General features: G+C 33.8%; 1 protein-coding gene across 8 annotated transcripts in view; it reads left to right on the forward strand.

Moving 5' to 3' along the window:
- The window catches only part of LOC108914927 (microtubule-associated protein futsch), a 62,080-nt gene that overhangs the window by 26,682 nt on the left and 10,540 nt on the right, over positions 1 to 24,858 (forward strand). For 4 of the 8 annotated variants that reach the window (XM_018720844.1, XM_018720848.1, XM_018720849.1 and 1 more), the window contains 2 exons: positions 7,668 to 7,827; positions 11,008 to 11,155. In XM_018720844.1, coding sequence (XP_018576360.1) covers positions 7,668 to 7,827; positions 11,008 to 11,155 — 308 coding nt within the window. Of the gene's footprint in view, positions 1 to 3,788; positions 3,857 to 7,344; positions 7,494 to 7,667; positions 7,828 to 11,007; positions 11,156 to 13,237; positions 13,336 to 22,782; positions 23,151 to 24,858 lie in introns of those variants that run through there. The other 4 variants (XM_018720847.2, XM_018720846.2, XM_018720852.2 and 1 more) reach the window with 4 other exon arrangements.

Below are 24,858 nucleotides of genomic sequence, written 5' to 3' on the forward strand. Positions count from 1 at the left end.
ACTTCTAAGAAAATCTCCCAAAAGTTGTAGGTACTCCAATGAATTTAAACAGTTCGCTTTGAGTGTATATTTTCTTGGTCCGAAAGCTTATAAAAAGTTTTCGAAAATATGTCGCTTACCGTCTAAATCTACCCTTCATCGCTTTACCCAAGGTTGGGTAATTAATCCTGGTTTCAATGAATTTATATTTCGGGTAACCGAATTAAGAGTTCGTCTTTTACCAGAGAAAGCAAAATATTGTTTTTTATGTATGGATGAGATTAGTATAAAACGTCATCTCTTTTATGATATTTCAAAGGACAAGATAGTAGGTTTTCAAGAAGGCTACAACCAAAAATCCACAGACGTATCTGGTAATGCTTTAGTCTTAATGTGTAGAGGAATTGCTTGTAGTTGGAAACAGCCCATTGCATACTTTTTTTATAAAACATCTCCGACATCAGATGAAATTAAAAATATATTATTCGAGGCAATACGAAAAGTAGATGCAACAGGTCTAAATGTACAGGGAGTAGTTTCTGATCAAGGTTCCAACTTTTATAAATTAGTAAAACATGATTTAAAGTTAACTGAGGACAACCCATGCTTCTTCGTTGGTGAGAAAGAGCTAGTTTATATGTTTGATGTGCCCCATCTCTTGAAATCAACTCGAAATAACTTTTTTAATTATAAATTTATATTTAGAACTGGATCTACAAATAAAAAATATGTTGAAGAAATGTTTAAATGTGACCAAAGTAAACAATATAGGCTTGCTCCTAAATTAACTGCAGATCATATCAATCCCAACAGTTTTCAAAAAATGAAGGTGAAATTAGCCTCACAAGTATTTAGTCACTCCGTAGCTGTCGCAATGTTCACATATATTGACTTTAATGTTTTACCAGAGGAAGCAAAAGATACAGCTAACTTTATACAAAAAATGAATGACTTTTTTGACTTATTAAATTCAAATACGTTGCAAAATTTCAGAGCGTTCATGGGAACTGAAAAGCAGATATCATTTTTAAATGAAATTGATGATTTGTTCAAACATTTACGAGTTGAGAGCATTGACGGAAAGCAAGTAACAAAAAAACTTAAATTTATTTTTGGTTGGAGACTAACTATTAAGTCTGTTCTTACTTTATTTAAAAAATTACAGTCGAAGACATTTAAATATTTATTTACAAGAAACCTAAACCAGGACTGCCTCGAAAATTTTTTCGGGCAAATAAGGAATTGTTGTGGAAATGTTAAGAATCCAACACCTATTCAATTTGTAAGAGCATTTAAAAAAATTTTTGCTCTAAGACATTTTGAACAAGCTGACGGTGCAAATTGTATGGAGGATATAGACGAAGTTTTATTGGCCCTTACTCCTGATGTGTTGGAACAGTGTAGCCAAGTAATACCTACACCTGTATCCACATTCACTCCTATTAAAGTATTCACCAATGATTACACGGATCTGAAGACTCCAGAGGGCAACGCTTTAATTTATGTTACAGGATATCTTTTGAAAAAATCTTTAATACAACATTCTTGTGACACTTGCATAGATTTTTCAAAAAGCAACACCTTAGACGATATCGAAACTTCATTTTGTAAACTAAAAGCATACGTGAGTACTCAAGAAAATCAATTTGGAGGTCTAGTAATCCCATGCAAAAATATTGCGGAATATGTAAATCGTTTAGAAGATATTTTTGTTAACAGATTCCATGAACTAATATGTCAAGAACATGTTGGATATCAACTTAAAATGGAATTTTTAAAAGTGCCCTTCAGTCATCCGTGTAAAACATTTCCGTTAGATTACTTTGTTTCCCTATATACTAGGGTTCGTATTTACTTTTCTTTAAAATTTGCTAATGAGAATATAAGAAAACATAAAATTTATAAAGCTAATACAAAGGTATCTATTTTGAACCATATGTGATTTATTTTAATTGATTCCGTTAAGCTAAATTTAAGGAAATGACTGGTTTAGAGAAACATATTTTTATTGTTAAAATGGGGTATTTGCATGATTTTTTTATACCAGAAATATTCAGTTTCTATTTAGTTGAGTGCAAATACCCCATTAGGTATAATTAGATTCTTACTTGTTAGTAGGTTAGTTTAAAATATTCTGTAATAAATTACTGGAAACAATTTCCTGATTTTATTTTAAAAAATCTCGATTATTAACCGAAATAAAAACAAATTTTGTAATAACTTTCTGAAAATTCCCTTTTTATTGTGGGCTTCCGGAATAACCCGTCTATGGAGACCGAAGGTCATACCATAACAATTGCCCCGTAAACGTCGCCTATTGTCCGGTCCTATGATTTATGAGCCGGCATCCCTTGGATGTGCGAGCGTCAAAGAAACTTTAAAGAATTGACCGCCCGTGCGACAACTGATATTTATTCTGTAAACTTTGCTTCAGGAGTCTGTACCCCTTGTATCTTTTTAGCAATGTCAATTTTACTGGAAATTGACGCAAGCCATACCCTGTATATAAATTAGAATCTGTCAACATTAGGGATTTTTGATAGCTTATTAATACGTTGACGTGTGCATTTTCCCTTTTGAAAATTGCAAAGGAACCTTTTATGCTGCACATTTTGAGGCCTTAGCTTACAATATTTTCTAATTAATTCAATTGGATTAACACAAAATCCTTCATTTAACACTGCGAAGTTTCTTGGTTTGTTCGTTTTAGTATTTGAAATCATGATGTGGATATATTGCCCTTTGTCCTCTATATTGTCTATGCTTAGATGGGTCAATTCCTCGCAAAGGCAAGCGCCAAAAACTAATATCAACGCCATCTAAAAACAACAAATTTAATAAATATAACTCAGTTAAACTATTCAGTAGAACCTACCTTATTTTTAAGATGATCTTCGTTAGGGCTTCACACAAAATTTGTTCGATTTGTTCTCTTTCTAAGACCTTGGATTTTTTTGGTTGAAAATGTTTGTGCTTACTTTAGAAATGCCACTTCTTCCGAATTTAGAAATTTCAATGTTCTTGTAAACTCTCAAAGTTGACTTCAACATGGAATATTTAATCCATAATGTGGATGGAGTTAATTTCTCACTTAAATTGAAAAAATAACCCAGCAAGACATCTCCATTTACGCCTTTCACCTCTTCTTTGATTTTCCAATCTTGAAATTCCTTCAGTTCTTTGTTGTATATAGATTTTGATTTCTCCGGAATGATGCCTGCAGTAGCCGCATTAGCTTTTTCTAAAATTTCAGATGAAATTTCCACATTTTCCATTTTTTCGGTCTTGGTTTTAGGATTTCAACGTGATTTCAACTCAAAAAATATTATTTGTTTACTGACAACCCTGGTTACAGACACAATTTAGGTTGACACTCGCATCCTCTGTAATATTTAACAATACATTCATTTCGTTAAATTATTTCTGACTTTGACAACTTGAAATTTTAAGTTACTTTTATTTATTATTAAAACGAAAGTGTTGGATAAAATTTTGTATGGCACTCGTGTGTTACGTCATATAAGTCACTTTTATCCATATATTTATCCCTGTATCTCCCTTGGTACATAAATAACTTAATTTATTTATAATAATAATGAGTCCTAGACCAAATTTTGAAAAGATGTACGTCAATGGCGTCCTTTCTCAAACGAACATCATATGGCACACCTAAATCTAGAGTAGACAATGGGACTTATCTTGATGTAAACAGCTGTATTTAACAAAGCAATACACCGATCGCGATTTTGATGGCGATAAATGAAAATATCGAATTTTATTTATCAGTCATTCGTTTAGTACGGGTTCGAAATGGGTATGCTAAGGACACATGGTTATTATACCGTGACTGTCAGCCTTCAGGTAACTAGTGGTCATGGTGAGTAAGGACTTCTTTTGTGATTTATTTTTTAACTGTCTAAAACGCAGAATTTGTAACACTGGTACCAAGCGGGGTGATAGTAAGGATCTTCCTTTGTTCATTTTGTTATCGATAGTCAAGAGAACGTTGCTATTGGAGGAGTTGATGAACTTGAACAGAACGGAACAAAGCGGTGTTGTTGTTGAGAACGAACTTTGTAGCAGTGTTTTTATAGTAGAACCGTTTTCCTTACAGTCCCAGTCGAATCCTGGTGATTATTTTTTATTTTCTAGACCGGAAAGCGTGCTATTTTTGGTTTTATGTTGGATTCCATTGCCATTAGTTGATTTAATCAGTTTAGTCTTTAGAACATATAAATATGGTTTAAAAATAAATGTGCAAGACTTACTCTTAATCCTTTTATTGGTTAAAAACGCTAATCCTTCGATATAATAAATATTTTAACCATTTAATAACGCAAATTTTTCAGATAAATTCGTGTTCACAATGAATAGATTGCGCTATAGGTACATTCCAAAATTTTTATTTTTTTAATCTAATCGCGTTACATAAACCTGTATTGTTATAAAGTACCGCACATAACCGCATAAAAATAGAAATTTGATTCGAATAGTTTCGACATTGATGCAGTGGGAGCTGAGATTATAACTAAAATATTTAAAAGGTAGATTAATTTTCCTTCCTAGCAGATTTTGAATAAAGTTTGTTTAAGGTGATCTAGTATCATTTAAGGTCGAACCTTTGAACAACATAGTACTCATGTTTTGAGATCTATATCATAATGTACCTACCTTTTGTATGTAGATACGGGCATTGATATTACGAACATTCGGTAGCTAATTTCTTGTTAATCTGGTTATATCGTATCAGTCGTTTTAATTTACACACATTTGCAATTAGTGCGCTTTCGATTTGATAAAACTGAATTGTACAGTATGTTTAGAAATGCCGACCAGAATTCAATAACAGTTTAGTTTTGGGATAAAATATTTTATAATGCTGTATTTTGGTACTACACGGCTGTTCATTATAGTTTCGGTACCAATACTAATGGAAAAATGCATGGTTTTATCGCTTAGAATATTTGCCACAGGCTCAGAAAGTCTTATAGTCCGGGCAGTAGAGCATTCGAGGCGTTTGTATTTGAAGTCATTTATTTTGTTGTACAGAAAAATCCCAAATATTATGCAGAATAATAATCCGAGTTTGCCTGTTCCAAAAAACCATTGCTAAATTCTGGGGAATAAGAAACATACAAAAAGAACGAAAAATTACCCGTTTTTCGACATATTTTCCCTATAACATTGGAAGTCCTAAATAAAAAAAAGTAATTCTTTATTTTTTGTTTATTTGACGATTTTGTATAAAGCTACAACAACTGCGAATAAAAAAAGTTGAATTTTGCGTTAACAATGGGCGAGAAATAGTAGACAATCGTATGTATATTTGAAGCAATTTTTAAATTAAGTAAATATTTATAAATATTGATGAAACTTTCTGAACAAGTAGTAAAACATATGTCAATTCTACCCTAAAAATTTTGCAACGATCGATAGCGTGGTTTTCGACTAACAGGAATTAAGAAAATTAGTTGAAAAAAAATTAGCAAAGTTGCCTAGTGGTTCCTGGTACACGCACTTCGACTGGTGCAGATTTTGACTTTGAAAAACTTTGTTATATCTGTGGAGAAGATGCCAGTGATGATTTGATTGAGAAGCAAAAGAAAAACTTCCTACAACCAAGAGAAAAGTAATTAATTTTGTTAATAATGCAAATGTCAGACAAAATTTGATTGATAAATTGAAAGCTTTACGCTTCTATACATATCTCAGAATCTAACCAGTAGAATGCTGTCGTATTTGGCTAAAAAGCAAGGGGTTACGACGTAGTTTTTATGTGTGCAAGATTTTGTCGATTGCATAGAAATTTCCCTGGGCAATAAATAATTGTATAGAGTATAATATTGAAAAATTAAAAAAATTCTGAAATGGTTATAAAAGTGTAAAAATAGGTATTTTTAGTATTGATTATTGTTTATTATGACAAGTGTATAAAAAATTGTGTGCCCTTTCTAAACCTTAATTTAAACCCACAGTACGCGATAAACTTTTTGAAATTTTCTTAATTAACAATCCTGTCAATCGAAAACTACGCGATCGATCGTTGCTAAATTTTTAGGGTAGAATTGACATTCGTATACAAAGTTTCATCAATATTTATAAATATTTACTTATCTTAAAAATTGCTACAACAAATGCATATGATTTTCTACTATTTTTTGTCCATTGTTAATGCAAAATGTAATTTTTTTTATTCGCAGATATAGAAAATCGCCAAATAAACAAAAAATAAAGAATGACTTTTTTATTAAGGGCTTACTTTCAATGTTACAGGGGAAAATATCTCGAAAAACGGGTAATTTTCCGTTATTTTTGTATGTTTGTTGTTCCCCTCAATTTAGCAATGGTTTTTTGGAATAGACAAACAAAGGATTCTTATTCTACATATTATTTGGCCCACAAACGCCAAAGCCTACTTTTACTACCCTATCGCCTGGACTATTAGGATTGGATGCTATAAGGCTGGTCTAGGTCTCGCAACAAATTTTAACAATGTTCTGAATCGTAATAACTTCTATTTTCGTCAATTTTTAAAATACATTGGTACCGCAAAAGTAAATTGGCGCTGTACAGTCCTACTATTTAGTTCAAGTTAGAATTCGATCGACGAATTCGGAAAAACTGTTTTTGGTTTTCCGGTTTGGTTTTCTGGACCTGTCCTGTGAAACTCTCAGGATAGCCTTGATGCTTCTGTCCCACTAAATAAGCAAGGACGGCCTTAGTACGCTTTAGTGGTCGTGATTCATACTGGTCGCTCCGTTTACAGAACTGAGATATCGGAGTAGACGTTCGATCGCACTTGGGTGTATTCACTGCATTTGAATGAAGTGTACACTTTTAGTGCCCTGTATTTTATTGGATATGCTACCAAAGCTTTTGTCACTTTAATTTTGTGTCTTAGATGACTGATTAAAACCGTGCAGAGTCAATTTTTTACATAAAATTATATGCAAACATATTTTTTGTACGGCCTACGTGGTCTAGTTGTATTATAATGTTGCTGTGGTCGCTCTACACTGAAGTGCGAACTATATAGAACGGCGCCGCTGTTCATTGTGAAACAAAAATAGTCTATTGTACTGCAAGCAAATACACCAGAATTCTGTGAATTATGGAAACAGTCGGCCGACCACAAAAAAAAATAAGTCGGATTTATATAAATGACATGATCGGCTAACGAGCCGTGCGGTGTTAGAATTTCCTCTTCTAAGCTTTCTCGCTTTTTGCTGATCGTTCGCGAATTGAAAATCATATTCGCGCGATGCCAGCGAATTTAGTTTGAAATTGACGATAACAGCGAATGGTCGCTGAGCGGCGAGCAGGGAAAAAAAGTAGCCAGTCGAACGACACATTTCGGTCAGTTGTTTCGCAACCGTGACCTACCGTCGGTTTATTGTGTGGTGACAAAAGGCCGTAACAATATGCATTCATGATCGACCCTCCCACGTCGAACCTGTACCCGTCATCGGATGTGCTCCGCCGAAAGATGAGGAACAAGAGGAAGTATTCGTTCGGTAACTACCCAGCCAGTTGCATTTTAATCTGAAACTCGGTAATCGCAAGCGGTAACGCTCTAATTGCCCCGGATTTAATTGTCTGTGCCGTAATTGTGTTAATTGTTCATAAGTTTTATGTTGTAGCGAGCAAGTAGATTGGTGATTTCATTTTATGTAATTTTCGGTTTGCAGTGGCGTCGAAGAGGAGGTTCTGGAACCCCAAGAAGTGGTTCAAGAGGAAGAACAAGGTCACCGAAGATGTTGCGCCTGTCGAAGTTACCGAAATCGGGAAGGATGCTCTGCGTAGCCGGTCTACGAGCGAGCTGTCTGTCGCCGATGACGTCAGGAGGAGGTGAGTGTGAAATGGGCTTGATACTATCCTTTTTACGATCTTTACGCTAAGGCCTTGCGTATTTAACTATAGCGTTTAACGTCGTCTGACAATGTAGGTATAAATTTAAGCGATGCCGCGGTAATATCATTATATAAGCGGATGTTGCGGACAGTGTGACCATGGGCGTCGACCAAAGGGGTCCCCTTGTCAAAAGTATGTTTAATAATTGTTTCAGCTATACACAATTTGCTTGTCTTTCGAAATAAATGAAGAAGTTGTGGGGCAATCTCTCTTAATCACCCATACAAATAAAATAAAACATCCTTTATTTTCAATATTTAATATATTTTATGTTAAATAAACTGCAAGAGGAAAAAAATTATCAGATAACATCAACAGATAATGTAATATAACATTTGCCAAAAACACTAAGTTTTGACAATGCACTTTGCTTTTATTAGCATTGTTGAGTCCATATCTAATCGCTTAAAAGTTGGTCGATAACGTTTCATTATAATGGGAATAATTTATAAAACGTAGATGTAATGTTTAACATAATTTATGAGAAGGAAGTTTATGCAAAACTATAAATGACAATCGTTTTTTTCTATTTATCGTTTTACAGTTAAAGAAACTGATGAAGAAATTAATAAGTTTATTGAAAATATTAACAAGTGTTTTACACAATTCAATTTTTTATAAATTTAGTCAATAATTTCAAAGGAATCAAGACCAATTTAACTCATGCTTAAGATTTTTATCATAAACACGGTTGGCATTATATATTTAAATCAAAATATAACCAAAATGTTGAAAAATTCATTTTATCTTGACAAGTGGCAAAAATTTCCTAGCAAAATAATTATATAGGTAACATATTAGGCGTTTTCGAAAATTCACTTCGAGTGCTCAGGTCACCATCTTTATTTTTGTAATTCTTAGGGTTTTAGAGAGAGAAAACGATATGTCTAGATCACTGCGAGTTAATTTTCGTAAACCCCTAAATATTATTTAGGATAATAATTGCGATATGCGCCTGCTGAAAGAGTTGTGCACAATTGTTAGCGCAAGAAAATATTTAAAAAAAAAATAAAAACTCGTATTTTTCCCCATTCTTTCATGTAGAACTCGGAGAATATTGACATTAGAGAAAATAGTCAAAGGAAAATAGTTTCTTTTTGAGGTTCTCTTCAAAATAAAAATGGTCCAAAAATTTTCAATTCTCTCTCACGGTAAAGCCAATGATTATTTCGAGCTCCCAATTTTTATACATACCTTTTGGAATCTCAACTATCAACCCCATTCAAAAAAATTCGATTTTATCGATTTTAGCAACAATTAGAATTTTTTCAAAATTTCTTCGAAAAAATACTTATAGGCATTTAGAGTTGGAGCTACCCTATTTGCATATTCTTCAAATGTAATTATAGGATCAAATAGAGGAAGGATTGACGAACAAAATTCACTTTTGATCTTGTGGATATCATCGAGATATGAAAGCTCAGAGTTGAAGTGAGTTTACGGTAAAACAACGTACTGTATAATAACAATCAAAAGTGATTTTGATTGTTTGAAGCAAAGACTTTATAACTAAGAAAATTTGTTTAAATGGGAAGTGTATTCTATTGTTCTGACGCAAAAAAAATTTCAAGATTTGAATCGACTTTTTTTCAGCTTCTACAACAGATAAATAGATGATTTTTTTTTAATTGAGGAAAGTAAGATCTATTCGAATTTTACAAAATTCAAAAACAAAATTTTACATGTTGATACAAAAAATCTTTCAATTTAAATTCATATGCAAAATAAAGATCAGTTTAATTTTCAAATTTAAAAAAAAATACAAAGCTTTTATTTTTCAAAAACTACATAGTTTTCCATTGAGATAAATTCTTAAATACGATTGTTAATTTCAAGATTAGCATTTATTTTGAATATAATATTTCTCGAATATGATCATAATGATCATTTTTAATCATAACTTTCATAAATTTTTATCACTGTCAAAAGCTTTGTTATTTTACGTTTGAAGATGAAGAGTTAGAGTTTGACGAGGCTTTTACAGAAATTTCAACAGACATAAATTCTCAGTCGAAGAAACGTAAATTAGAATAAAACTTGTTTATTATAATAAAAATTTGTTTTAAAATAAAACGTGTTTCAATTAATATCAATAAAAAATGTACGTTATATTTTGAAATAAATTTTTAAATGAGGATTGATGTTTAGATTCCAAAGGGTATGTACAAAAATTGGGAGCTCAAAATAATCATTGGTTTTACCGTGCGAGAGGATTGAAAAAATAAGTATAATTCTGTATTTTCTTAATTAACAATTGAATTGTGAGAAATTTACCCAGCCGTTTTCGATGAAAAAATTTCCGCAATACTACTATATCATGAAGTACTCAACCATATTTTTTATATGGCTGCTCTAAAGTCAAGGTCCGAAATAAATTTATAAAAAAACATCTTTCACGATTTTTTCGGTCTATACTGTATTGCAGTAACAATAATGCACAAAAAAATTTCGGACCACTTTTATTTTGAAGAGACTCTCATAACGAAACTTTTTTTCCTTTGACTATTTCCTTTAATGTCAATATTCTCCGAGTTATACATGAAAGAAGGGAGAAAAATTCGCCTTTCTTATTTTTTTTTTCACATTTTCTTGCGCTAACAATTGTGCACAACTTTTTCAGCGGACGCATATCACAATTATCGTTCTACATAATATTTAGAATTGTTTCCAACAAAAATTAGCGTTACTATGTATATGAAACATTCATGCAACCTACTTTTAAAAGAGATATACTATATTGTGTCCAAACGTTAAGTCTGACATTCGCCACCAATCAAGATGCTCTGACACCACTGTCGCCACTATATCACTATATCTCGAGCTATATCCCTATATCCAAAAACTGTCCAGAGCGCCACCACGTACTGCATCTGTAACTAACAAGATCAATGACGGATTTGAACTAGACAACTTGATCTTATAATTTCATAATTCACGGCTGTGTATACGTTTATCTTAACAATCAATTGCGAAATTAAACAAATTTCCATCGCCAAACACCACTCGACCAGGGATTTGCAAGTTATTGTTACAGATTAAATTAGATTAGATAGTTTTATAGAGCCCATCCAAGTGTCAATCAAATGGTTAAAGCTAATCCCAGTGATCCCGTTCCAGAAGTTCGTCGTCCATGCACCCGGGACTCAGTGTGTCCCACGACAGCGTCTTCCATTCACCTAATTCAGGGTCCGATATGGAGCTGGACGCGGCGCAGAGTTCGTCATCGTTGTCCATATCGCAACCGCTGGTCGACTCGAGATTACAGGTGAGGTAGATAATGATAGTAGTGTAAACAGTACGATTGCGGAGTAGCAGGGCGATATCCCACGGCAAATACGGGGATTAGGTTGTTTAATTTTACTTTGGACGGAAAACTTTTTAATCCGGGACTTAAAATTAACCAAATATGTGCCTTGGAAGATTGCAAACAGATTGCATTATATGGTTTTTGAGACATTAGAAAGGAGGTAGTTTTAAGATCTTAAATTTATCAAATGTCTAATAAAGTTTATCTGCTCCCACTACAGTAAATAGACTATTAATGCATTGTTTTTAAGGAGGTAAGTGGATTTTACCGTAGAAGTGGAAGTTGCTAAGGACAACAGGAGGTGAGGTAACTTACCTCCTTAGGGAAAAAGCGGTTTCGGGTTATAAATGCATATTTTATGAACAAATAAATAAAAATGTTTGTTGAACAAAATGATTTGACCGCTCCATTTCAGTCACCGGAGGCTCAATATTATCTGACTGATCCATTAAAACAGCATGATGCTACGTACAACTAGAACCTGGAGTTGAAGTGTCATTGTAAAGAATCCTGTTGGCTATTTCATTGTTGTTACTTAAACTGCCAGCAACATAACTTTATGCAATTGTGGCTGATTTCCACCCACCATGTCTCTTGATTGCTAATACGTCAACTCCAATATTAGCCAGTAACGTTGCCGATGTTCTTCGGAATGAATGGCCTGTATATGTTTCAGGATGTTCTAGTTTCAGAAACTGTGCAATCTTATTAGGAATCACAGAAAGGGTATTCTTGCCGACTGGTTGGTTGTAACACCTACCTGCTTGATAGCGCACAAAACAGTGAAATTTCACTTTTAATTTCTTGATATATTTCTTGAGAATTTCTAAGTGAGAAACAGAACTCAGACGAGATCACATCACAGAAATTTCCTATCCTCAAAAACGGGGAAAACCTAGCAAAAATTCATGAAAAAGTGCTTAGTTAAGACCCCGCCCAACGTGAATCCGCGGTCAGAATTATTGGTTCTTTTTCTAACCTCAAAAAAAACGGGTCGATTAAGGTCATATATCACGAATTTTCAAACAATAACAGATTCGCGCCACATTTGGTATACGGGGGTTTTCTGGATCGCTGATCACGGATCCGAGCTCGATTTTGCAAAATTCAAGATGGCGGATCCAAGATGGCCGACCAAAATTTCAATAAATAACAGATTCGCATCAAATTTGGTATACGGGGGTTTTCGGAGTCGCTGACTACGGATCCGAGGTCAATTTTGCAAAATTCAAGATGGCGCATCCAAAATGGCCGACCAAATTTTCAAATAATAACAGAATCGCAGCAAATTTAGTATACGGGGGTTTTCGGGGTCGTTGATTACGTATTCGAGGTCAGAATTGCGAAATTCATTTTGGAATATTCTACTGTATAACCTGAGTACCCAATCATGTGTTAACCTACTTTTTTCGGCTATATCTTGTTCTTTTTTCTGTAAGAGATCTATTCACGGATTAAATTTTGTAAATCTGATTCGGATTCGTGATCAGTCACCTCGAAAACCCCCGCATACCAAATTTGGCGCGAATATGTTATTTTTTGAAAATTTGGTCGGCCGCCATCTTGAATTTTGCAAAATTCACCGCGAATTCCCCAACCTATAAAATTTTGCTGGTTTAAACCCCCAAATGGCTCAAATGTGACAAGTGCCTAATAAAGTATCAACATATTTCTGACTGTACCTGACCAATGACTATTCCAGGGCACTATTGGTATCGCTGTCAAATACTTTTTGATGGCATATTGTGATTAATTTAAATCGAACGTTAAATCAGCCAGCATCTTCGCAAATCGCAAGAGATCATTCCAATTATATTTATCATTTATATCTACTTAAAATAATACATTAATTATTATCGTTAATAAGTATTGTCATTGTGATACGGTATCTACGAAAAATGCGCGATAGCTCCAAACGTTTCATTGCCTGTTGTTTTATTTACGAAAAATTACTCGAGCCGCAAACTGCACAGCCTGACGTCACATACAGAACGTGCACTAAATTGTGATTTTTCGCGAGCGATTTCAAAGTTACCTAACACCTAAAACTTGTGTTTGTGCAATTGATTTCCTTTGTTTCAAGTGTAAGTAAATCGTTCCTGTCTGGTCGGATCCATTGTGTCAACCGTTCTCTTATGGTGAGTGACTAGACTGTATTAGATCGGATAGAGGTGATAACTTGATCATTTTTTTAATAATACTGTTTTAAACTAACATTTTCCCAACGTATGTTTGTTTAGTATTAGCCAGAATGTCTCCGCTTATCCTTATCTACACCGAAATGATAAATGATCGAACGGGTGTATCGTTGTGTGGGTTTTCTTGTGCACAATTTTAAAGGTGATGTCAAAATTTATCTCTTTTCGAACGCTTCTGGTGAGTGACCTAATTCGTACAATTTTACTCGATTTAAGGTGCTTGTGCGATACAAAATACATCTCTTGATTCACACAGCAGTGGCTGAATAGACCTAGCTAATTCAATATGCACTAAAATCTTTTAAGAACGAGTTTGATGGAGGTACGGTGGAGACAAACCACTACAAAATTCTATAAATTGAAATAAATCTCTGACTGTTACTGAAATAACTGCTCATTTAAACATACCATTTTCGTTTTATATTTATAACAGCAATTACATAGATATTTCACGGTTTTCTATTCCTTTATAGTTTACTATCTTCAGACTGCAGTAAATATAATCGCACTAATAACAGTAATAAAACAATAATTGTATATAGAACTGATTACCGAGTGTGTTTCTTTGATTTGATCGAAAATATGGGAGAGAATATATCGCTTATCAGATAATTGCAGGTCTTTTAAGTTCACAAAGTCTTTTCAACAAGGGATTATGGTGTCGCATATATTTAAAACCGGACGAAATCCTGTAATAAAAAATAAATCGCAAATAGATGTTATTGGGATATATTAGTTGCATAGAAATAACCAGATGATTCTAATATCAACAAAAAACTGTTCTCCATTTTGTCATAAGCTTGTATCATCGAAACATCATCGGTTTATAACTTGTCCCTTTCTTCATTTCTTCAGTTGGTACACGTGACTATCGGGTATTCACTGTATTTAAGCTGAAATAAAAGATTATTTTTCGAAGAAATTGTCTCGAACTTTCCATCCACAGGAGAAGCAAAAACTCCTCTTGACTTTCCTTTCCTTCAGTTTTGCTTCCGGCACCATTTCTAACAATTCACTTGCTCTTTTTTCTTGAAATTTGCGTGGTACCTCGAAGACAATAGACTAATTTCATCGGGCAAGTAATAAAGAATAAAGAAGTAGTGCATTATCTCCCTCCAACGAATGTTTGTTTTAAAAACTTTATCATTCGGGAATTTGAGACGTAAAACAAACAAAGAAAGAGTTTGTACAATGCAAGGAAAAACAGTCGTTTTCGAGATCTCGCTTAAAATGAATCTAATCGAATCAATATCTGATTCCGAAAAAACCAGGAATCTATTCGCTGTTACCGATTTTGTCACTGCATCTGAAGTAATTCTCAACTTTCAACCTGATTCCCCGTTAGAAAGTCGGTCATTTCATCTTTCCAGTTGGTTTTTGCTTTCTATTAATTATTTCTTAATAATAGAGATCGGCCAGATGTAAACATGTATGCAATTTTTGTAGAGGTGCCTGCAACTGACAGTTTCGAAATATAAGTGTACGAACACTATCGTGATTTCTTGTAATTAATTTTTAAGGTACGTCATTAATTTGTCTAAAAAAAAACGATAAGGGCTCAAAATACGAACCCTGTGGAAGTCAAAGACACTTTTGAACAACATCCAGGTAGTTACATAACAAGTTCACTTCTACCGTGGGTGATAATGTTATTTATACACCACATTCATTCAAATTCAAAGTCTGCCATGTTCATAATAAATTTTGTCGACGTCTCTTTCTCTATTCAAGTCGAGAACATTGAACCTACGAGTAGAACTGAGGGTATACAATACAGAAATATGAAAACATGGACGTATACAACGTTTCATTTTAATTATGCTGGCGTATTGATAAGAAACCAGCGCTCGCGTATGCTCGAGGAACAGGTTACAAGAATAGACATAGAAAATAATTTTTCAATATGAGATACATTCATTATGAAACCGGAAAAAATAAACACTAAATTCAACCCACTTTAAAATGTTTCTTATAATTTTGTTCGGTCTTATCTTTAAATCGTCGAAGTTTGATTAACAGTTTAAATATTTACTTTTGTGTATGTTGATTCTGTGTAATACTTTTTGTATACATTTACTTTATTAAATAAATAACTGCTCTATTGTGCATGTCACAGCGTAAAAATGATTGACGGTTTCCATGAAAACGTACTTGAAAATATTACATCATTACCAACGTTTAAATCACTTAATTTAAGAGGATATGATATTTACAAATTTGGAGTTTTTTTAATGAAAAGTAGAATGCACTAATAAGCATTTTCAATTGTTCAATTTTAAGATATCAATGCTACTTTAGTTTTTATTATATGTCGAGCTCTTGTAGTCAGCGGTTCCAAAAAAGTTTCTTCCTATTATTGTGGCAGGTACTTAAAAAATATATATTATATTCTCTAAACTGTAAACGCCCTGTCTTTAGATATATTCGAAGAAAGAGTAAGATAGCCCAAAAAAAAAAACTATCTTTTTATAGTACTCTTAGTCTTAGCAGGATAACAAACTTCAATACCTTTGGTGGGGTTCGAGACTGCTTATACTTCTGCTATTTTACTTAACTTTCCAACCTTTTGTATTTTCCTTTCTGTTGGACTAAGACTTAATAGGGTTCTATAGCAAATAGACAACCTGCAATACATTTTTATAGATTTTATTACACAGTTTATCTAAATGTACAAATAACAGACTTTCCCCCATTTTAACTGAGATGTTCTATAAAATGGTCTTAGTTTGAAATTCAAATTACTTTTTGGTGTAAAGAAATTTGTAATTTAAGATGCCGCATGTTCAAAAGCGGCAAATTACAAATTTCTTTACAACAAAAAGTAATTTGAGTTTCAAACTAACTCCATTTTATAGAAAATCTGCTTTAGATTGGAGGAAAGTCTGTTATTTGTGCATTAATTCATATTTAGACAATAAAATCTATAAAAATGTATTGCTGGTTGCCTATTTGCTATAGAGCGCTCTTAATATACCACTTTAAGCTCGTTGAAGACCGAGTTACCCAAGTCTCAGATAATTGAAGTGAATTAAAACGGTTCAGTAATACTTTAGCAATATTAAAACTTCCTTTTGTTACGATCGCTTATCTTACGAAACAGGATGGCTGCCCCAAATGATGCGCGTTGCTCGTAGATAAACAACGCTTGTTTGTACTACATTACGTGTCTTTGTTGTGGTAAAGGTCATACCGGGTGTGCGTTTTAAGGCTTCCACTGCGAAATATTTGTCAGTGAGAGTCTGAAATTTTGATACATGTAATTTCTGTTGTAAAGAATTTTCTGCCGTGTCCTTAGGTCGCTAATCGGGCAATGCCAACAACAGCCAATAATAGTGGCTAATCGCTTGAGTGTTTTATGCTAAAAGAGTATATAGAAATTTGCGTATTGAAATTATCTGATTGCGAAACAGGCGCCTAACATTATGGTTTCCCCCCACCCCACCGCCTTCACCGCATATAAAAAAATTGCGTAATAAATAATTTATAAGAACGGTGCAATATTTTAGTTCGATACATGCACGTCATGACATATTATTAGCAGGTATTAATGTATAATTATACATTCAAATCACGTTCCTGAAAAAATGTAGCAAAATTGCTACTTATATTAATTTCCTTTCACTTTGGTGTACTTACTTTTAGCTGGCATTTTAATTTAATTACCCGAGCAAATGGTCTCGCATTAAACAAATTGCTCGGCTGATACATATGGAAGTTTTATTGAGGAATATCATTTGGATTTCGATAACATAACCTTGAATGAGCATATTTGACATAATTTGATATTTGACATTAAATCCGTTTTTCTTTTGTTTTATGAACTCCTTTTTAGTGCAGTCATTGAAGGTAAAATACGGCATTACTAATTAATTTTCCCAAACAGCACCGATTTGCATCAAAATTTAGCTTTTTATTTTTTAGGGGTGAAAACTACCCATATTCGAAAATAATTATAGAATTGTAAATTCGCGCGTGCAATACGTTAAAATCATCTTTAAATAAGTAATTATGATGAATTGGAAATTGTCAATCCCTAAAAACCACCCCCCTATGACAGTACTCATTAAAAAATAATGTTGAAAAATATTATTCAGCAACTTGGAATAATTTAATCATATAGTGATATTAAATTAAGATTTCTTTACTGTTTTAATTTTTTATTATTTACCTATTTATAAGTTTCAACTCTTATAAAAACCATCCCTTGCAAAAAAATCGAACAATTGTAGTTAAAAATTTTTTTTTAGTTCAAAATATAATACAATCTTATTATTATTTAAAATGTAATGTATTTATTCAAACCTAAAAAAAACCCAACTGATTAAAATTTGCAATCAAAAATAGGGAAATTAAGAATTTTATTTTTGTATGGATTTTAATTTTTTTATTTTTATAATTTTTTTTTAATTGCATATTTTCGTCTTCCTTTTCTATTCTATTCCTGATATCTGCAAAAATATGTGATTGGTTTTTTACCAATCTCTCGTTTAGATTTTATGCTATCAAGCCCTTAAAAAAAACCATTTTGTAGGTTTTTTCAAGGGCTATAAGATCAAATAAGTTACATTTTCTATCGGCCCTTATTTTTGTAAGCGTGTGAGCTGAAAGGGCTTGAACAAGTTGCTGTTTACGAACATAACAAAGTAAACGGACATATCTTACTTAATTTTTATCCTACAGAGAAAAAAACAAAATTTTCAAAAAAGCAAAACCTACAATTTTATACTCCACAAAATTCTGCGTATCATTAATAGTTTTTGAGTTATTTTGAAGAAAAGACAATTTTTTCCAAAAATACAAAAATTCTCTTTTCACTTCAAGCTCAACTTTTTTTCAAAACTAAGCACTTTAAACCGGTCAAGCTTCTAGAGCATATTACAAGTACATAAATAAAGTAAATTGTAAAGTGGTAACGATTATTTTCAATTGGGGTGGTAATTAGCGGGTGATTTTCACGTTTTTTGTCGCCGAAAAAAATACGAACCAAAGATAGTTGCACGAATAAAATTTGGACAGGACATAGCTAATAAAATGCGAAACATCGCCTTAATGTTAAAAGTACTGTCACCGCCGTTCTTGGTGGTGAAAATTCCAAATATTTGAAATTATTCCATTTTCGTGGCCGAAAACATACATAGGAATTGTCGAAACCAAGAGAGTTGCACGAACAAAATTTAGACAGGACATAGCTAATACAATGCGAAACATCGCCTTTATTTTCGTCATAAGTCGCTTAGATTTGATGCTAGTGACTTTTATAAAAAATAAAAATAAAGGTTTTTTCGAGCACTTTAAAAAAGGTTATATGAATATTCCCTGGAAAATGCATTGGTTTTTGGTTATTTCACGTTCAAACTTTCAATTTTGGCGTTTATTACTCCGCTTGTATTAGGTCTATAGACACCATAAACACACAATTATTTTTGGTTTTTTATAAGCTACATTTTTTATAAGATTGATTTTTTTGATAAAATATTTACTTTTTGAGTTATTCTGGAAAAACCGTCTGAAAAAGTGTTTTTTTTTTGTTAAAAAATTTACACTCGCGAATAAGTCGAAAAGTATTGACTTTGAGAAACAACTATACAGAACAAAAGTTGCTTTGAATTTGTCAATATATCCATTATTTTCAATGAAACATTTTTCACCCCCGAGAAGGGGTGGCAACCATCCCCAGGGTAAAAGCAACCCCCGGTACAAGGTCAACTTTGAAGTAAAGGGTCCAAATTTTTATGAAAATCGGTGCTGTTTGGCAAAATTATACGGGAAAATGGTCGTTGACTGGACTATTTGTCTAAAATGCAACATTAGTGTAGGATGAACGTGTTGGACAAAATTCTGATGCCAAAGTGTAACAATGACAACCTTTGCTTCTTAAGAATATATTAATAAAATAATAATACCACATTTTTGCTTAAATAAGTTTTTAAAACTCTTTACAAAACCCTCACTCGCCAAATGGAGTGCAACATTGCTATTACAGAAAGATAAGAGCGATGAAAGCAAGACGACGTCGACATTACCTAACGACAATCATTGTACGGGAGACACGAAGCGGATTTCAATTAAACCCAGCTTTTATTATGGTTAATATCTGATTCGAAACGGCTGACGAGATGGGAGTCGGCCTCGTACGGGGGTATTCCGTTATTCGCTCTTAATGCAGTCGCCTGGCAAGTTCTTTGCTGGCGGCCTGCCGAAGCCGTCCTAAACGGTTACCTAAACCGAGTCTTTCTGCATTAATGTGCTCGCCAATTCTAGCGTGGATTAATTAAAATCGAGGCAATAGAGTGTGAGTCGCTGTTTTTTGCGCGAATTTAATTGTGCTCCATCAACGCGAAACCGGCTTAATTGTTTTGTTTTAATTGTTTTATAGATACGGTCAACAGGAATATCACTGTTTTCTTTATTGCCTCTAATAGAAGGCAGGTATTCCTCGGTGGAATCTACGAATTAGAAATCAGAAGAATGTTAAAAAGAAGCGTGTATCTAGTCAAATTTTTTCTTTCTCAAAATCATTTTAGAAATGTTCTGAATTGTTTCTATGTTCTTTCACATTTTTTTCGAATTGTTTCTCTCCCTTTGCTGTTACCTCAGCACTTTTAGTTTTTCCGCCTTTCTTCACTCCTTCTTCATTCTCTTCTTTTGTATGCATTTTTTCGACCGTCTCAGAATTCCGCCCCTTCAAAAGCACCTCTTCTATCTATATTTATTCCTGTTTTCACATTTCCCCCTTTTGCTTCGGCTTCAAGGAAAGGAGTACTCTAGGAATATAACGAGCGTTCAAATAAAAACGTAGTCAAGTTGGTTCTGAAAATTTGTCGTAGGGCGTAGCGTATAGCAAATGAACTTAAACGTCATCTGTCAAAGCGCTATATCGCCGCTATCAATTTGAATATTTTCGTTTTAAAAAGCGTTTAAAATGGTGTTTTCTCAAGAACAAAAAGTGTTTATCATAGATTCCTACTTTAGAAATGGACGCAAGATTGATGGAATATGGAAGTATTCTATTGAGGAATGTTTCATAGAATTTCAAAATCAATTTCCCGGCGTTGTTGAGTACAAAATTTTTCAAAGTGCAGTTCAGCGTTGTGTTAATGTTTTTCCTGAAACGGGCAGTGTAACAAGAAAAGAAGGAAGCGGCCGACCTAAAAAGCGGACTGAAGAATTAAAAGAAAATGTCCAACAAATAATGGAAAATGCGTCAAGAACTCTGTACGTGTTTTATCACAAATGGTGGGAGTATCAGTCGGTACCTGTCACACAGTGTTAAAAAAAGATTTGCGTTTGTTCTCCTATCGTTTAACTTGTCAGCAAGATCTTCATGAAGTTGATTTTCCGCGACGGGCTGTATTTTGTGAATGGTTTTTAAACAACTACGGTGAACTTCATAATATCACCTTTTTTTCTGATGAAGCCTGGTTTCATTTAAGTGGTTACGTAAACTCACAGAATATGAGAATGTGGTCTTCTGAAAAACCAGATAACTTTTTTGTCGAGGGCCCTCTACACGCTCAAAAAATTGGAGTTTGGTGTGCTCTAAATCGAAGGAGGATTTATGGACCTATTTCTTTTAATGGTACTCTTACTGCGCAAAGGTATAGAGAAGAAATTATCGCTCCTTTTGTTAACCAGCTGGAAGAAAACGAAATTACAAACTTTTACTTTCAACAAAATAGCGCAAGGGCACATACGGCAGGCGAGACGATGAATATGTTGAGGGAAGTTTTCCAAAATCGACTAAGTCTCAATGCTAAACATGAATTTCCACCGAGGTCATGTGATATTACGCCGTGTGATTTCTTTTTATGGCTTTACCTTAAAAACACTATTTTTAAACTGCCTATTCCTGATTTAAACCATCTGCAGGCTCGACTTATAGACAAGATTAGTGAAATTAACAATACCCCGAGCATCTTAGAAAATGTCTTTAATTCTTTGAGGAACAGGTGTGAAAAGTGCTTGGAACAAAGAGGGAGACACTTTCAGCAGCTGCTTTAATTTATTGTTATAACAAGGAGGGGGACACTTACCGCAGCTCCTTTAATTGTTTGTTATTGTTATCACGATTATTCTTTACAATAAAGTTATATAGTCATTAACGTTATTGAAACTGACAGCTGCTATACAGCTCGTTGAGAAATGAGGTTAGGTTGGTCGCTATAAGCTACTCCCTACGTCCAATGTGTCAGAGCCAACTTCGACCACGTTTTTATTTGAACGCTCGTTATGTATTGTTATTAATATAGCTTGCAAAGTATATGTACTAGACTGGGCCAAAAAAATCGACTGTTTTTTTTTTTGAAAGATATATAGAGAATATCATTCAGAATAACGAAAAAAAAAATATCGTCAAAGTTTGAGTCCTTAATATTAGTTTTAAGAGGTCTATCATCACTAGTTTCGATTTTTTATGCCTGATCCCATTTTGTGTCAAAACCGCCGAACCATCGAGGTAAAAAAAGTTATCTACATTTATTTTTTAAGGAAATGCCCTACAAAAAAGGTCTGATTGAAAATTTTCGGCAGGCAAGCCGTTTCCATGTAATCAAGCCTTGAAAATTGATATGTCTTTTCGATTTGACTTTTCAACATTGGAATTTTGTAAATAACGAACAAATTAATATCTGAAATCTCACCGATTTTTTTAAATTTCAACTGGAAAAAAGTATGAATTTTGTTCCATTATTTTGGGACACTGTGTATATTTGATACCAAACTGGATTCTTGGAATTACACACTCATTTCTACAGATAAGATAGGCCCTTCGCAATCAAACCACGAAGACTAAACCACATTTTTATTTATGTGAAGTTTTTAATCATTTTCTCGTTCCGGATCTTTGCGTCATAATGTACTATTTACCGTATCGACATATATAGCATAGCAAAACACATTTTTTAGATACATACACACACTTAAAAGTGGTCACTAAAGAAATGGAAGACGAAAACTAACGTCATTTTAAAGTATAACTATAATCAGTTCTCCAAATTAATATATGTTAGTATTTTTAAAATACATGTTTATTAGGGTCCTTATCTATTTTTAAACGCTTTCATCGACAAGTTAAAAATTCTCGTTACGGCCCTGGTCAGAGTTCCTCCATCCAAGGCCATCGAAAACGACGGAGTGAGATCAAAGTGAAGACAACGGAATTGCAACTGTTTGTTTACATGCGCTGTGCTATTGTTTGGACTATATGTCACAGTAACAGCCTGGCATGATCTTCAGTGGGATTACAGCGAATGAGGAAAGGTCCAATAAACGCGGTTTAATTCGTACAGACGCATACACATCATCGTTAATCCGACTTCAACCCGCGAACGTATCAGCCCAATCTGTCGCCGGTCGTTAAACAATCTCATCTGTCTGCGAGCGGGCCGCGATATTCAAACTGGAACCGTGTGTGTGTGAGCGGCATCGCATGCGTTTACATAACTGGAAAATGTCAGTCGTAGGCCGACCGCGGTGGGTGACCATCGCGAACGATGCCGGACGCGATTTTCTAGTTAGTCTCGCTTCTTGATGTAATCGGTGATATCTGTCGGAGGAAAACCGAGCGTTTCCTATGAGATCCCAGAACTGGAAACTTCCTGTGGTTCCGCGATAACCGGTGTCGATCGTGGCGTTCTTCTAACAATAAAATGTAGTGCCTTGCGAGTGATATGAAAGTGCGGACTAGTTTAAAAGGTCGATGTTGGGGCAGGACAGGTGAACGGGTTCCTACCATGAATATTCTCCGCAGGATTTGGGTGAGTTCGAGCGCGCCTGTTCCAGCGGTTGTGTTTCATTGAGGACGATCCTCTTTTGTGCTTTTTCATAGTGGGACTGATCGGAAGGGTCTGCAACAAATGTCTGAGATTTCCTGAAAAATTGGGAGGAGAGAAATAGAAAAAGTTATACATTTTCCTTGCCAATATGAATATTATAATACAGGATGTTTAAAAACACGCTGACAGGCTTTTACGACGGAAAGTACATAAACGATTAGAGCGAAAAGTCCTAATAAACATGGGGTTCTATTTCAAATCTGCCACGTATCGTTACTACCTAAAGACTAATTATTTTATATACCACATATTCAACGGACAATAGCGGCGTAGGGACGGAGATAACGTGACCCTTTTTTAAAATTATTTTCTACGCCAGTGCAAATTTTGTCACATGGACACAATTTCCGTGTAGTGTTCAGTTGCTTCAGAAAATTTATGCACAGCCAACAGTTTTTGAGGAATTGAGGTTTGAATTATGTTATAATAAAATAGCGTAAACAAGAAAGAACCAAATTTAATGGGTTTGAAGTTTACGAACTATTGATTTTTGTTTTTATAATTTTTTTATTCGGAAACGGAAAGAGGTGTACTTTTTGGCGCCCACAAACCTTTGTTTTTCTTAGTGCGCCAGATTGGATATTCACATATTTGAATTCAGTGCCATCTTTCTGATTACGATGTGTTTTACTTTCATCAAAATATTAAATTGTCGATTTTTGCAAAGAATGCTTTGAAAACAAAACATCCAGCTACTACATTAAACGAAATTTTGACAGTTCAGTCAAATTTTCGTTGATAATGTCAAGTTTAGATGATTAAAAATGCAATTTTCACATGATATAAAGCCAGATATTCTTCAAATTAATTAATCGATATGTTTGGGGCATATCTCGCTCCTCATCAAGTGAAAATTGCATTATTAGTTATCTAAATTTTGACAGTATCAATAAAAATTTCGCAGAACTGTCAAAATCACGTTTGCAATAGCCATAAATTTGACAGTATACTATGGATGGCGCCCACTTTCTGTGCCTTGTAGCTGTTCCAATATGAACAGCAAAAGCGGCAGATATTTGCCCTAAGTCAGGTGACCTAGGATACAAATCGCACGACTGATTCTAAAAGAAATTATTTCTTATTATGAAATTGACTCTTTTTTGTTAGTAACACAGCAATTAAAAAAATTATTATCACATAATGGATATGAGAAATCGCGCGTGCTAAGCTAGCAAATTCCCCAAGTCACGTGACGTGAGGCTGATGGTTTCATCTCGTTTTACATCTTGAGCCCTACCCTCTCTCTCTACATTCCATCCATAGTATACTGTCGAATCTATGGATATAGCCATATATTTAATTGAATATATGGGCATAACTGTTGGATATTTTGACGAAAACCATGTCATGTGACATCATAATCAGAATAACGCGCTGAATTTAAAAATATGAACATTGTACGATTTTAAAAACATAAATAAAGTGCAAACAGTATCTACTACTAATAACAATTACAATATGATACGTATAGAATTCAAAAGTGTAGGAAATTGTACGATTTTTAATTTTTTTGTGGGCATAGCGAATCAAAAATTTGTTAACTTAGATAATAAATGATTAAATACACTTTATCTTAAAGGAATTAAGCCTCTTAAAACAGTGTATAGTTCTAAAGATGGATCCTGTTGGA

The sequence above is a fragment of the Anoplophora glabripennis genome, unplaced genomic scaffold, assembly GCF_000390285.2.
Source record: "Anoplophora glabripennis isolate ALB-LARVAE unplaced genomic scaffold, Agla_2.0 scaffold496, whole genome shotgun sequence".
NCBI lineage: Eukaryota > Metazoa > Arthropoda > Insecta > Coleoptera > Cerambycidae > Anoplophora > Anoplophora glabripennis.